The sequence below is a fragment of the Fulmarus glacialis genome, unplaced genomic scaffold, assembly GCF_000690835.1.
Source record: "Fulmarus glacialis isolate BGI_N327 unplaced genomic scaffold, ASM69083v1 scaffold2338, whole genome shotgun sequence".
Taxonomy (NCBI): domain Eukaryota; kingdom Metazoa; phylum Chordata; class Aves; order Procellariiformes; family Procellariidae; genus Fulmarus; species Fulmarus glacialis.
The window spans coordinates 12,357-25,466 of NW_009228799.1; the positions used below are offsets into that span (position 1 = coordinate 12,357).

The window sequence follows — 13,110 nt, forward strand, 5'->3', positions numbered from 1 at the left end:
TCAAGCGAGAAAGCAAACTGTGGACTGCTCTCAAAACCTTGGTGTTTCCACAAGTCATACAAGCTGCTACGCCTCGTTGCAGGGGTTTGAAGCTGCTAAGGATAGCAGGGGGCTGCAGTACAGTTAACAGGAAACTTAAGACCTCTAAGCCAGTGCAAATGTTGGCAAAGTTGGCCTGATTGGGTTGTTCCTAAAGAGAACACATACAAAAACGCAGTGAGTGGGGGAAATTTCACAAGTATTACACAGATTAGTAAATCCAGATTAAATCTGTTGAAAACCTGTAATAAAGTTGAGTTTTCTACACTAGCAATGTTTCACATCAATCTTTTGGATAAGTCATGCAATATAAAACTGTAAAAAACAAGGCGCTATAAAATCTTTAACCATAAAAATGTTACTTAAGCATTTACAATATGTTCCTTCTGATGTTTTTTGTGGTCCTCAGTTTTGCAAGTTGCCCACAACCTTGCTAGTTAGAAATGCTTTCAACAGAGGATAACGTTTTATCTTTTTGTCAACATCTTTCAGAGACAGGCCTTCAGTGAAGAGCTAGAACAGCATATCCTATGATATGTTACAGCTTAAAAGTTAGAAAAGGGGATATTTGGAACGAAAGAAAAAAAAATGAAAATAAAATATTCCTAGACGTATCTTTGTAAACCTACAAAATGATCGTTAAGATAGTAAATTAGTCTGTTCGCTGCAGAAGCTTTATTCTTTTTTCTGAACCTCCTGAATAGCTGATGACACATAGCACAAAATTAAGATATAAAATTCCTGTTCAAGAGGGCTTATATCCTTGTATTAAGTAAACATCAACCATGTCCACCTTCCTGAGGTCTGAGGGTAGTATGGTGTGTTTGTTTTGAGGTGGGGGAAGGAGAAGGGGAGTGGGCTAGGTTTTGATTTTGGCTCGCTCTTAGATGCGGTGCACTTTTTCACCTTCTCCAAATTCAAGAAAGATCATAAACTGAAAGATTTGTCTGAAAGGCAGAGGAAAAAGATAGCAGTTCATGTTCTGGAAGCACATGAACTCTCTGAATTGCACTCTCTAAAGCTATTTTTACACCTCCACCATCTTCCCCTCTATTCCAGAAAGGGAGGGCAACGATGGTCTGTACATAACATGCAGCTCTTTTTCAGCAGCCAGCAGGTAGATGCTCACAACTTTCTCTGTCTTCAGTGCAGAGGAATCACCTAAAAGTCATGATTTTCCTGAAGTCATACTGCTGTTACTGCACAGCGTCCATCACTTGGCACTTAAATAGCTTTGCAACTGTGTAAGCAAGGAAGATGAGTAGGAGGTAATCCTTGTGCAACAACGGTCAGAATTGACTGCAGTTCTTCCTGTTGTAGGCCATCAAATGCCATCAACAGGAAAAAATTATTAATTTTAATGGCAATTTTCCCTCAGGTTGCACACTACTTGGGAAAAGCAACAAGTATTAGCTCCCTGGAGCACTATCAATGCCTGTAAACCCAAAACAAATGGAGCCACATCAAAAACTCTTCCAACAGAAGGAGAGAAGGATGAAAGCAAATACTTGCCCTTTCAAGGACTATCTCGATAAAGACACCAGCATTATGAAAGTATAGCACATTTAGATCAACATTTAGAAAAAGTGGGCCACAGCAAATTTTCGTGTAATCTCAGACATTTTAAAGTTTCCAAAAGTAAGATATATTACTCCTTTATTCAAAGAAACAGAAAAGTGACATCAAGAGAGCTCCTAAAAATTTAGCACAGTAAGAGTTGCTAGTCTATTAAATAGTATGATACAAACACAATAGGTGTAGAAAAACTTATTATGTGGCAAAAAGCATACAAATAGCATACAAATAATAAACAAAATCTGTTGTATCATCAAACACAGGAAGCTAGCCTTTCAGTGAACTTCATGTTACCATAACATAGTCAGAAAACTAGGAACCAATAAAATCAATTTGTAAAACTTCCTACTAACAAAAAAAAAAAAAAAAGACTAAAACAAAACAAAAAAAAACAACAACTAGTAGGCCATCCAAACAAGCAAACTACAACCTATTTCAAAATCAAAGTAATACAGGAAGTTACTCCACCTGCTCCTAAGTCTATTTTAATATTTGTAAGTACTGCAGCTATATAAATTATAACCACTGATGCAATTCACATACTTAACAATTTATGTATTTCACTACAAAGAAGAAAATATTGAGACTGTAAAAATCAGTATCCAGACATTGTTAGCAAATGTTGTCAATCAAACATGTGCTAGTGAAACCTAAAAACTTACAGGACTAGAATGTTACCTACCACAGTCATTAGCAGCTTATCAAACCACTGCAACTTCAGTTCTGATTTTGGCCACATGTCTGGTCGTAAAGCTGTTTTCAGAAGGTTGACACAGCGGCGAGACAGCAATTCCCCAGGAGATCCAGCAGTGTTTGAGTTGTCATTGACCTAGCAATTAATCAGAGTTAACAAAATGACACACTTTTGTAACCAATTCATTAATTTATTATGCATTCCAAGCAAGCATGTAATTTCTTATTTCTGAAATGGATGAGCTTAAGTAGTTTTATCAGTATAGTCACAGAGTATTTAACTGCATAAAAAGCTGACAACTAATAGTAAACATCACAACTGGTGTCTAAACTGCTAGCTAATTACCCCAAATCACCCATCAAAGGTATATTAAAAGAAGTTTAATCCCATACATTATTACTACAACTCTGAACATGCTCAAAATGGTTAATCTTTTCTGTTTCCAAGGTATCCATAAACATACTCAATTCATCTTTATACTTCAAGAGCACGTCTATTCTGTCCAATGGACTGTGGTGTTTAAAATCCCATGTTACTTACCAGCTGAGTCTGCTGCAGAAGCCATAAAATTTGTCAGTTTTGAGCTACACCCAGCTAGTTTTCCACACTCCAGAAAAGTTAATTCTTAACAAAATTTGGTGAAAAGCTTTAGTTCTACATGCTGCATGAAAAGAAGTAATTCCATGTATTTGGAATTGAAAATACAATCGTTATACTTAGATACGTAATTGACATAGGTTTTTGCCTATTAAACACTCTAAATATTCTTCAGTTTTTGGGTAAAATATTCTTGCCATTAAATCTACGCAATAGAACAAATATACTTTGCAGCATCGGGCAAATATATAAATGAATTAAGAAAAAACACCTATTGGAACTTTTTGAAGTTTGCCTGGCTCCAGCCAAATTCTACTAGTCATGCTTATTTCAATCATATCACTCCTGATATAGTACTTGCTTGAAAACAGAAAGTAAAGAACAAAATGCTAAAAGTGATCAACAGCACAGTAAAATGGAGACACTTTCAATTTCAAAATCTGGATTGCAACCATTCACATTTAAAGTTTTAATTTCAAAGTGCACATTCCCTGCATCAAGCTATAAACATACTATGCCAACAATAAGAAGCTAAAGCATACCTCTCATGTATAATATCCATCATTTGTGAAATGAAAAACATGCAGAAACTGGTTATCAAATTCAATTTCTTTCCTCCTTAAAATAAAAACATTCTACTTTTTGTACAATTTCGCATCAAAGTTTCCGACCTTTCAGCAAAAGAAAGTATACAAACACTAGAATAATCCAACCATAAAAGGACTCTTATGAAAAGAGAGATTTATGGGTTTAGCTACTAATGCCACATTGGTATTTGCATATCAGAATAAACATACTACCTGGCAAGCAATTCTAATCAAGAAATTCACAACTGTATCTGTATGCTGCTTGTCAATTGGCTTGGAAAGAAGTGCATCAGCTCCTGGCAAGGACTGGCTACGTCCAAATACCTGCATATATACAAAACACAAAAACCATAAGCAACATTGCAGAAGGATAACAACAAGCAGGACAGAATTAAAATATTTCCTAAAAGTACAACCTTCAATTCAGGAAGTTTCGAGTTATGTGCAAAAAACAAGTAAACTAAATTGCAGGTTATAATGTCAAAGTTTCTGAACAAAATCTGAATTTTTCTTACAGCACTTATTGCCCCTGTAGCTGTCCTGAATCGTTTTACTTCTTGGCCAGAATCAACAGACAATCCTCTTTTAACAGCAGATGAGGCAGAACTTGCTCCTTCTCCACTTGCACTTGAATCCATATCTGAATCTGGCTGAAATATCAGCAATGTGCATGTTAAAAAAGCATTTAACTGTATAACAGTTCAATCTTTACCAGTTTATTTAGACTTCCTACCTGCTGGTCTTTAATTCTTTGCAGTTCCCATTTAATAACTACTTCAGCAAGATCCACAGCTAATTTTCTTTGCTCTATCGTAACACTGGGAGTGAAGCCCAGTCTCTGCATGGCACTAACCATATGCTGAACCAAGTGATGTCTCACTGGATAATAAACCTGAAAAGATGGTTTCACAGTCATGTTAGCCATTAACCAATAAAATTCTACACAAAAACTACAGAGTTGAAATAAAGCAAAATGTTAAAACAGTCTTTAATCCCAAAGTTTGCTAAATCTGTACCATGTTCAAATTTTGCAATTCGGAAAAGTAACTAGTTGTCCTTGTTTCAGTTGGGATAGAGTTAAATTTCTTCCTAGTGCTGTGTTTTGGATTTAGTATGAGAAGAATGTCGATAACACATTGATGTTTTCAGTTGTTGCTAAGTACCCTGCTAGTCAAGGACAGCTTCCATGCTCTACCAAGCACAGGCGGGAGGGAGCATAGCTGGGACAGCTGGCCCAGCTGGCCAGCAGGGTATTCCATACCATGTGACGTCATGCTCAGTATATGAATGGTAGGCGTGTTCCAGGAAGTACCAATCGCTACTTGGTTATCGGGCAGCACGGGTGCTGAGCAATTGCATTGTGCATCACTCATTTTGTATATTCTATCATTATTATTATTATCATTATCATTATTTTCCTTTTCTGTTCTATTAAACTGTCTTTATTTCAACACACGAGTTTTTCTCACCCTTCCCCTTCCGATTCTCTCCCCGTCCCACTAGGGGCGGGGGAAGGAGTGAGCGAGCAGCTGCGTGGTATTTGGCTGCCTGCCAGGTTAAATCACCACACTGGTGCTTTAAAAAAAAAATTTTGACTACTATTTTCAGTAGTGACTACTGATTTCATGTACCCAAATGAAGATGTTCTTTTGAAGATAACGTGATTTTTCTCAAGAATCAATCATTCCAATTTTTTGTCTATCCTTTTAGAGATCTACAACTCACATTTGAACACACTTGGATATTTTTTCAAAAAGCACTGAGGCATCAATTCCTGAAAAGTGACTTAAATGCATATTAGTAATCTGTCACTTTGGATCATATTTTAATATGCATTTTCAAAAATGCTCCTATGTTGACATTCTGCAGCATTCCCCCATTTGTTTAATGTTTCCCAACATACATTAGCTGGAGTTAAAAGTTACCTAGTTAACCCCACAGAATATTTAAAGTCAAAAACTTCACAGCTCTGTTAAAGAGCACTGCTAATGCACATCCAATGAATTAATCTTGCAGACTTTCACCTAACATTTTCAGTTCTAACTTCAATCATGATAAAGCTTAATAAGTGGTTTGCTTTTTTAATTTTAATAGCTGTTTCCAGTTTTAAGTAAATATCTTCGCAGACAGGTGATGCCTTTTGAAGCTAAACCATATAAATCAGATTACGTTATTTTCTAATCAAACTGCAGTTTACCTCTTGATATCTGAGATACAGTCACTACCAGAATAACTGGTACAAGTACCTTGAAATGTTGTACTATCAAGTGCAAAATATGTACTAATTGGGGAACTGTATGACCCTCTTCCACAATGATTTTTCGTGTCCAGTGAGTCAGCATCTGATGTCCATCCTCCATTCGAGCAGGCACAGCTGGAGTCAGAATAGCCATCGCTTGCCTGACAATAGCTCGGGCCTCCATCGCATGAGCTTTTAGAAGACTGTGAAAAACCTAAACAGCAAAGTTTCTGATCAACATTAATATTACACATATTTACAAAAATAAAGCATTTCAGGAAAGAGAAACTACAACATACATTTTTAAACAACATGATTTTTTCCTAAAGGCCCATAATTTGGTAAGTATATGATGATACTTCATTTTGTCTCCCTTACGTTCCCTTTTTCTTCCTCCCTCTCCACTGTCCAATTTGAAGTTTTCCTTTGGTCCCCACATTCTGTCTGAACTGAAATGTCTGTCTCTCTTAAATGAAGAAACATTACCAATTTTGTTAATTCAACCAAAAGGACTTTTCATTGCCCCATCTACCCTCCCTGTTTTCACTTATCTTCAAACTCCTTTCTATAATCTCCTATCCCCAAATAAATTTTTATTAATATTTGGCTTGCTGCTTCTGTATGTTTGTTGCACATGAATTGAACTGCTACTTGTATACTAAGTATCCAAAACTACTGTGCACCTCTACTCTGCACTTTAAAATAAAAGAAAGCACACTACAGAACTTATCAACATCCCTTAAATGTATGAATACAAGCCATAGTCAATACCTGCAGAACTATCTTCTTATGTATGGCAAATTTTGCAATGATGTGTGCCAAAAGCAAATGTCCGCTGTATTTGCATGCTGGATCCACACATGCCTTGGACAAGAGGCAAGGCCAAGCAAATGTCATTAGGCGTCGTAGTTTGCTGTTCCGGTTTTTGTTATTGTCATGAATGTGATGTGGAGCGTGTTCAACCAGAAGTGTGGCAAACTGCAAGAGATATATCCTGAGAGAATCCAGCATATCAGCCTGTTTTTCCGGATCAAGTACCTAGTCCCAGGGATGATCAAAGAGGAGAGGAGGAAGGTGAGAAAAAACAAAACAAAACAAAAAAACCCCAACTTCATTATCTACAAAAGCAAAGTCCTAGTTTTTTGCTTTTTGAGTGGGTTTAAGAAGACTAATAACTATAACTACATTTTTGATTCAGTTTAATACCCACAAAACAACCTCCTGAGGTGAGAACTTTTAAGTAATGAGTATATCTAGGAACTTCCAAAGTGCTAACCCATTAAAAAAAAAAAAAAAAAAAATTAAAAAACCCAACCCTCATCTTCAACAACATCTATTTTATAACTGCTAACTGGTTCAATGAAACCAAAGTGAATTACAAAGATACCAATGTTCAGTCATAGTAAGCTTTGCTTATGAAAAAGACTCGAAATGGGGCTTATATGGCTGTAATCCCAAAGACAGATATTCAAGTCAAAGAGATATCATAAACTGAAAATTGTAATCCAATCCTACTGATGACTGTTGGATCTCACAACCGTTCAAAGTTATGATGCGATTTGACATAATATTTATCATAACATTTAGAAATAGCACAACTAATTCAAATCAGGATTGAAAAGCCAAATGAGAGGAAGAACTTTTTAATTTTCAAACACTTAATGTAAACAAGGATTGTTACCTTTGTTATAAAAACGCTAGTGATGCTTTCTGGATTATCCCCTTCCGGGTTTGGGGGTCCCAACAGCTGTTCACCTTCCCCCTTTTCAAAACTGTACAAGAAAGCAGGATTCAGGATATGTTGCAGCACCTACAGAATATAAACAAAAAAACCAGTTATATTCAACTATTGGATTCTTCTAATGGCAGTCAACATTCAAGTAATTTCACACGCAAACCTGCATGTTAGACACACTCACTGCATTACAAAAGGAAGCTATATCTAAAACCTTAAGAAAGAGATATACACAGATTTTTTTGCCCTCTTTCCTCCCTCCAAGGGCAAAGATTCTTAGAAAGTGTAAACTAAAGTAGTCAGTATTGAAAGCAAGATGAATTGCTGTCTCTGTTTATTATCGCTCTTCTTCAGGTATGATATTTTCACCTAAATGGCTCTGCCAATTATCAAACTCATTGACATTTAAGTAAGCGAGTTTTGTTGCCCTAGTTCCCAAGAAGAAAATTAAACCTAAATACCAGGCTTCTTTGATTTAATTGCTTTAGTTACCTTGGCTTTGAGCTCATCTCCAAAGTTTGGGTCATTGAAGTCTACAAACCGGAAGAACAAAGCCCGTTTTTGGGGAATACTGTAGTTTTTGGGGATCTCTTCTTCCATGTATTCCTTTAAGAAAGTCATATTGCAGAGAAATCGACCCGTAAAAGCCCGAAGCAACTGGAAGAGCAACTCTATATCACCATAATTCCTTCTGTAAAAACACATAAAATAAAAAGTTTCTGTGAAAAAATACCCAACCAAACTACTATGCTGACGACTTGGTGAAGAAACTAATCTTGTTTTAAAACAGCAGAGGGCCAAGAGCAGGCAGTAACAGAGGCATGGTGTTTGAGCAAATGGCAGTATTATGAAATATATTAAACATTCTCTTCAATAACTACAAACCCTTTTTAGTACTCCTGTATACCTTTACAGTATTTTCAAAATTTAAAAAAAAAAAAAAAAAAAGTATGCAAGCTATAGGAAATAAATGTTTTTACGTACTTGCAGTAATTCAGTAAGCAATATGCTAATAGCTTAGGTTCTTTCCAGTTTGTTGCAGCCATATTCTCCTTACGATGTCTCTCCTGAAAAGCTTCACTCACCCATACACGTTTCAGCTGATTCACCAAGGAATGTTGATTTGCTAACCAACATTCATCATTCTTAACAATAATACTTATGATCTGTCAAAAGCAAAACAAGACAAATGCACAGTCAACATGCAACAGATCTGTCCGTACAAACAATAATATAAAAGCACTTCTTCAAGGTCAATTAAGGGTTCTAAAATATTTTTTTAAAAAGTCAAATGAAAACTAGTTTAGATCAATTTTAAAGGAATCTTTTTTTTTTTTTTAAGTTTCTGTTGCCATGTTTTCCTCTTGTATCTTACTTGATTGAAAAAAAAGTATAGTTCATTTGAGTCTCTTTTCCCTTCCTAGAGTGACTCTGACTACAAACACTTTACATTTTTACAAGTGTTTTTCTAAGAGCTATAATACACACACACATAGTTGAAAGCCTGTATGTAACAGGCCTGTAGCTAAGGAGGTTTTAACTATCTGGTGCAGAGACAAACAAGAATAAATGAATACCTTGATAGCCTGAAACTGAAGATCGAGACGCATTGTGGTAGTGCTTGGAGAACCAGGTCTAACAGCTGCTTGGGTACCAACAGGTAACAGTAGAGTGATAAATCGGTTAGGATTAGCTGCCAGTACATCTCGTAGAGGTTTGGCATCTTTATGTTTTAAGAAACTCTGAAGAAGGGGAAGAAATAATTTTAATAACAACCTTTAAAAACAAAAATACCAAAAGGCTATATCATCCTGTAGCTTTTATATTCTTCACTAAAATTGCAGAGGTTATATTTCATATACATAAAAATAACCTCTACAACTTCAGTAATAATTCTACGTGATCTGGAAAGGTGTAAAATCAACATCTCAGGATAAACGAATACAAAACGGAGAATAGGCACCCTACAGTCAGAGTAAGAACATGATTAAGGACTACAAGGTCATACAGGGAAAAAAAGATGGAAAAGATGAAAAACTTTTCGTTCACCAGATTTGTGAAGATGAGGACTTTCTCCTGGTCCCCTCCCCACACAGCTTACCATAAACATTCTGCTCCACTGTGGGTCATTTAAAGTGGCTTCCATCATGAACAGCTCCACAGTCTGGGATGGGTGACGTGTCAAAAATTTTATCAGTGGTTCCCTGAATGGACTGCCAGCCTGAAAGATTCATAAAGCTTAAATTAAAAATGCAGAGTACAGAGTATTTTCTACTAATTTACTAGCACTCAGAAAAATACATTTGACTTGGCATTTATGCAGATACAAAACGTTCAGAACTTCTATGATGAGAATTTATTGACAACTTCAAAACTTTACTTTTAAGAGTTTAAGACAAATGTTAACACTTCCAAAAAGGCTTGAAGAGCATATTTGTTTATTTATTACATCAAATGTTCCCACGCCATGTTTAAAATATTATAATTATTATATACTAATGTTTAAAAACACTATAAAGCAAAAATATCAGCAATGTTAACTTCCACTTTTACCTCAATTAACATTGCTCGTTCTGTTTTCATAACAACTTCCAGCAGAGGTTTAACCAAAGTCTGAGGGGCAGCTGGGATCAGATGGAATAAATTTATAATTGCTGAACAAATCTTCATTTCCTACAGGTAAAAAGAAACACGATTAAATTAATATTACCAGCTAAATATATAAAACCAGTATCACACATCCTACCTCTTTTTTCCTCTCTATATTAGCATAGCCAGCAACCAAATGCGAAGGGTTAACATATGTAGAGCATCTACTTACCATGACGTATACAGAAAATTGCTCTTGTGGAAGTCTGCCCTTTCCCCCTTGTAATATCATAGTTTAATTTTATTTTCTTTGTCAATATAGTGGTGTTCTACAGGTAAGAGCTAAACACTGTGTAATGATAATAGCGATGGGGGAGTTACGGAACGCTCGCTGCACTACACCAAGTGGCTCATGCATCAAAAAGCCAGACTTTCCTTTCTAAACAATTTCTCATATGCACTCCACAACCCCAGACTAGACATGAAGAAAAAGACAGCTTTCTCACAGCACTGTTCAGTATATCTTGCAAACAGCTGGTTACTTCAAAGAAAAGTCAGCTCTGTTCTCCCACTAGATATTAAATTCTGCTGAAGTCCAAAATAATTTTGCATTTTACTTTCATTGTGTAATTTAAATGGGGACTATATTTCAGTTAACCAGAGTGTGGATTTTCTTCAGTAAGAAGAGGGAAAACAAAAAACAAAACAAAATATCCACCCTCATCATCCCTCTAAACCCAATTTCTTGTATGCAGTATACAAAAGAATATTAAGTGCATTGCATTTCCTCAACTGAATTTAAACACAAAGTATTAGGCCCCACTCCTTTAACATGATCTGCCTAGACAAACCCCCACAAGATTACTCTCATGGATTGAGGTTCAGGACTCAGAACACGTACAAAGTCTTTAGAAAGCACATATGCCTTCACAGAAACTAAAAATCCTGCTCCTCCTAATACAAACATGCTTAACATCCTTAACAGCAATGTTATGAAAACAACTCTGCCACAGACAAACAGAAGACAATTCACAGCACTGCACTCAAAGGCACAATGCACTCTGCCCAAAACACAACAATAAAACTAACAAATCACAGTTTAAAAAAACAGAAAAAAATTAAAAACAAACAAAAAAACCACAACAACAAAGAACCTCCTGGTGCCTCCACTGAGTTTCTCACCTCTACCCCTTCCGCAGCAGGCTGAACCAAAACAGAAGTCACAGCATGAAAAGAAAAAGCCCACAAAAATATCAAATAAATTAACAAATCAGTATATACTATTCTTCAGGTTGCAGTCAGAAACTGACTTCAGTAGGGTTATTTTCTCATCTCAAACTGAAAGAATGGAGACAGTGAATATCTCCCATGCTCTGAATTGCTCTCCTAAGAACTAACACAAAAAGCATCCTTTTTTCTACTTGTACATTGTTGAGACAGCTTCTCAAATATTTGTACTAAATAAAAAGATATTAGAGATTATTAAGTCAGGGGAAGACAATATTTTAGCATCTTCAAAGACAAATTTGTCCAGCATCAATCATGAAACCACTTTCAATACTGGAACTACCAAGCTACAAAGTCCTTCTAATAGGCAGAATCTCCACCGTGGTGCCACTATTCATGAGAGCGATAGTCAGAGGCAACCATCTCTTCAAAACTTGTTTTTTCAATTACCAGACATGACCCAAAAAACACGCCTTTCCTTGGGGAGGCAGGGAAGAGAGGAAGAAGGGATTTAAATCAAAGATTTCGCTCATTGGGCCAATGAATTAGATCTTAATCGCTACTTAATATGTTATGGTTTAATTTGTTCATTTATCTAAACAGGCAAGTCACAGTTCAGGAACATAGTAGGACTGTCATAAAATTATTTAGGTGAATGAAGAGCTTAGTTATTCTAGCATCAATGTGGATCTTTACAATAGTTGTTAATTATTATGCCGCATTTTTAACTGAGATGTCTGAAGTTTTTAGTTTGTCTAGAATTGCCATTTACATATGAAAACTCATACCATAGATTTTTGGACTGTTTCATTAAGAAGCCTTGCTGACTAGCCACTACCTGCACTATGCTGGAGAACTGCATGACAACACCAGCATCACCATCAAATGGCACCTTCATAATGTGCTGCTGGAAAAAGATGAAAACTCTTTAGGTCAAAAAAGTTATTGTAACAGTGCTCTAGCAAACATAAGGCTTTCCTGACCAATTCCGTTCTCCACCTAGATCTAACCACTCAGTCTGAATGATGCAACCTACTCCAATAACACTCCCCAACATTGCCTTTAAGTGAATAGCTCAGATTTTGGAATCTCACTGTGGTCAAGAAGAAATCGGAGTAAGTGAGAAATCAGGGTAAGTGAATGGCCGGCTACAGTAACTCTGACCACCAGTTTCACCATCCTAGTTTTTCCACATTTAGAAGATACACCAACAGCGCACTGTACATATGGACATATGAACACAGACGCCATAGCAATTGTATAAAGACCACCTAGAGTTTTTATTTTTAAGGAAACTTTAGAGCAACAACTGCGGGGAAAAAAGTAATAATTCAATCAGCTTTGCAGTCACACAATTCTATTTGAAAGTGTTTCCATAGACTTCTCTCCTCCCTCAAGATGTGACAGTAGATTCCTTTTCAAGTGTCTGGTGTGCACCTTCCCCTCAACATACATAGGTTTTCAGCCAACAGTAAAAAAAAAAATTACAGGTTTAGGAGACTAAACACACAACTACATAGAAAACATCAACAGAAAACATTAAAAGCAGAAGAATTCACAATTAAATGTGATTTAGGGACAACTAAAAACTGTTCTAGAGGTGCCATGCTGTGGTTTGAAAGACTATTGCTATAAGAAGATCTGCAAGATACCTGTAATCATCACGTTTGAGGAAAAGTGAATCCCAAAACAAGAATATGAAGGCCTTAGAACTACTCTGACCTAGGTAAAATGCATTTAACTGAAAAATGCACAGTTTTTAAGTTTAAACATAAGAAACAAATTCTACTCCATTAGAAAACATCTAGGTCAAATACAAAGCAATGAC

The 13,110-nt window shown here is 36.1% G+C and overlaps 1 protein-coding gene across 1 annotated transcript in view; it reads right to left on the bottom strand.

Moving 5' to 3' along the window:
* Positions 1–13,110, bottom strand: part of TRRAP (transformation/transcription domain-associated protein) — a gene marked incomplete at its 3' end in the record, with an annotated part of 60,618 nt that overhangs the window by 11,877 nt on the left and 35,631 nt on the right. Inside the window, exons 31-44 of the mRNA XM_009583593.1 lie at positions 11,238–11,258; positions 10,020–10,139; positions 9,568–9,687; positions 9,044–9,208; positions 8,451–8,632; positions 7,959–8,157; positions 7,413–7,541; positions 6,503–6,769; positions 5,739–5,945; positions 4,226–4,384; positions 4,008–4,142; positions 3,706–3,816; positions 2,297–2,443; positions 1–190 (exon numbers count right to left, since the gene is read on the bottom strand). The exon at positions 1–190 is cut by the window's left edge and continues 45 nt beyond it. Of these exons, the coding sequence (XP_009581888.1) occupies positions 1–190; positions 2,297–2,443; positions 3,706–3,816; positions 4,008–4,142; positions 4,226–4,384; positions 5,739–5,945; positions 6,503–6,769; positions 7,413–7,541; positions 7,959–8,157; positions 8,451–8,632; positions 9,044–9,208; positions 9,568–9,687; positions 10,020–10,139; positions 11,238–11,258 (2,152 nt within the window). The remainder of the gene's footprint in view (positions 191–2,296; positions 2,444–3,705; positions 3,817–4,007; positions 4,143–4,225; positions 4,385–5,738; positions 5,946–6,502; positions 6,770–7,412; positions 7,542–7,958; positions 8,158–8,450; positions 8,633–9,043; positions 9,209–9,567; positions 9,688–10,019; positions 10,140–11,237; positions 11,259–13,110) is intronic.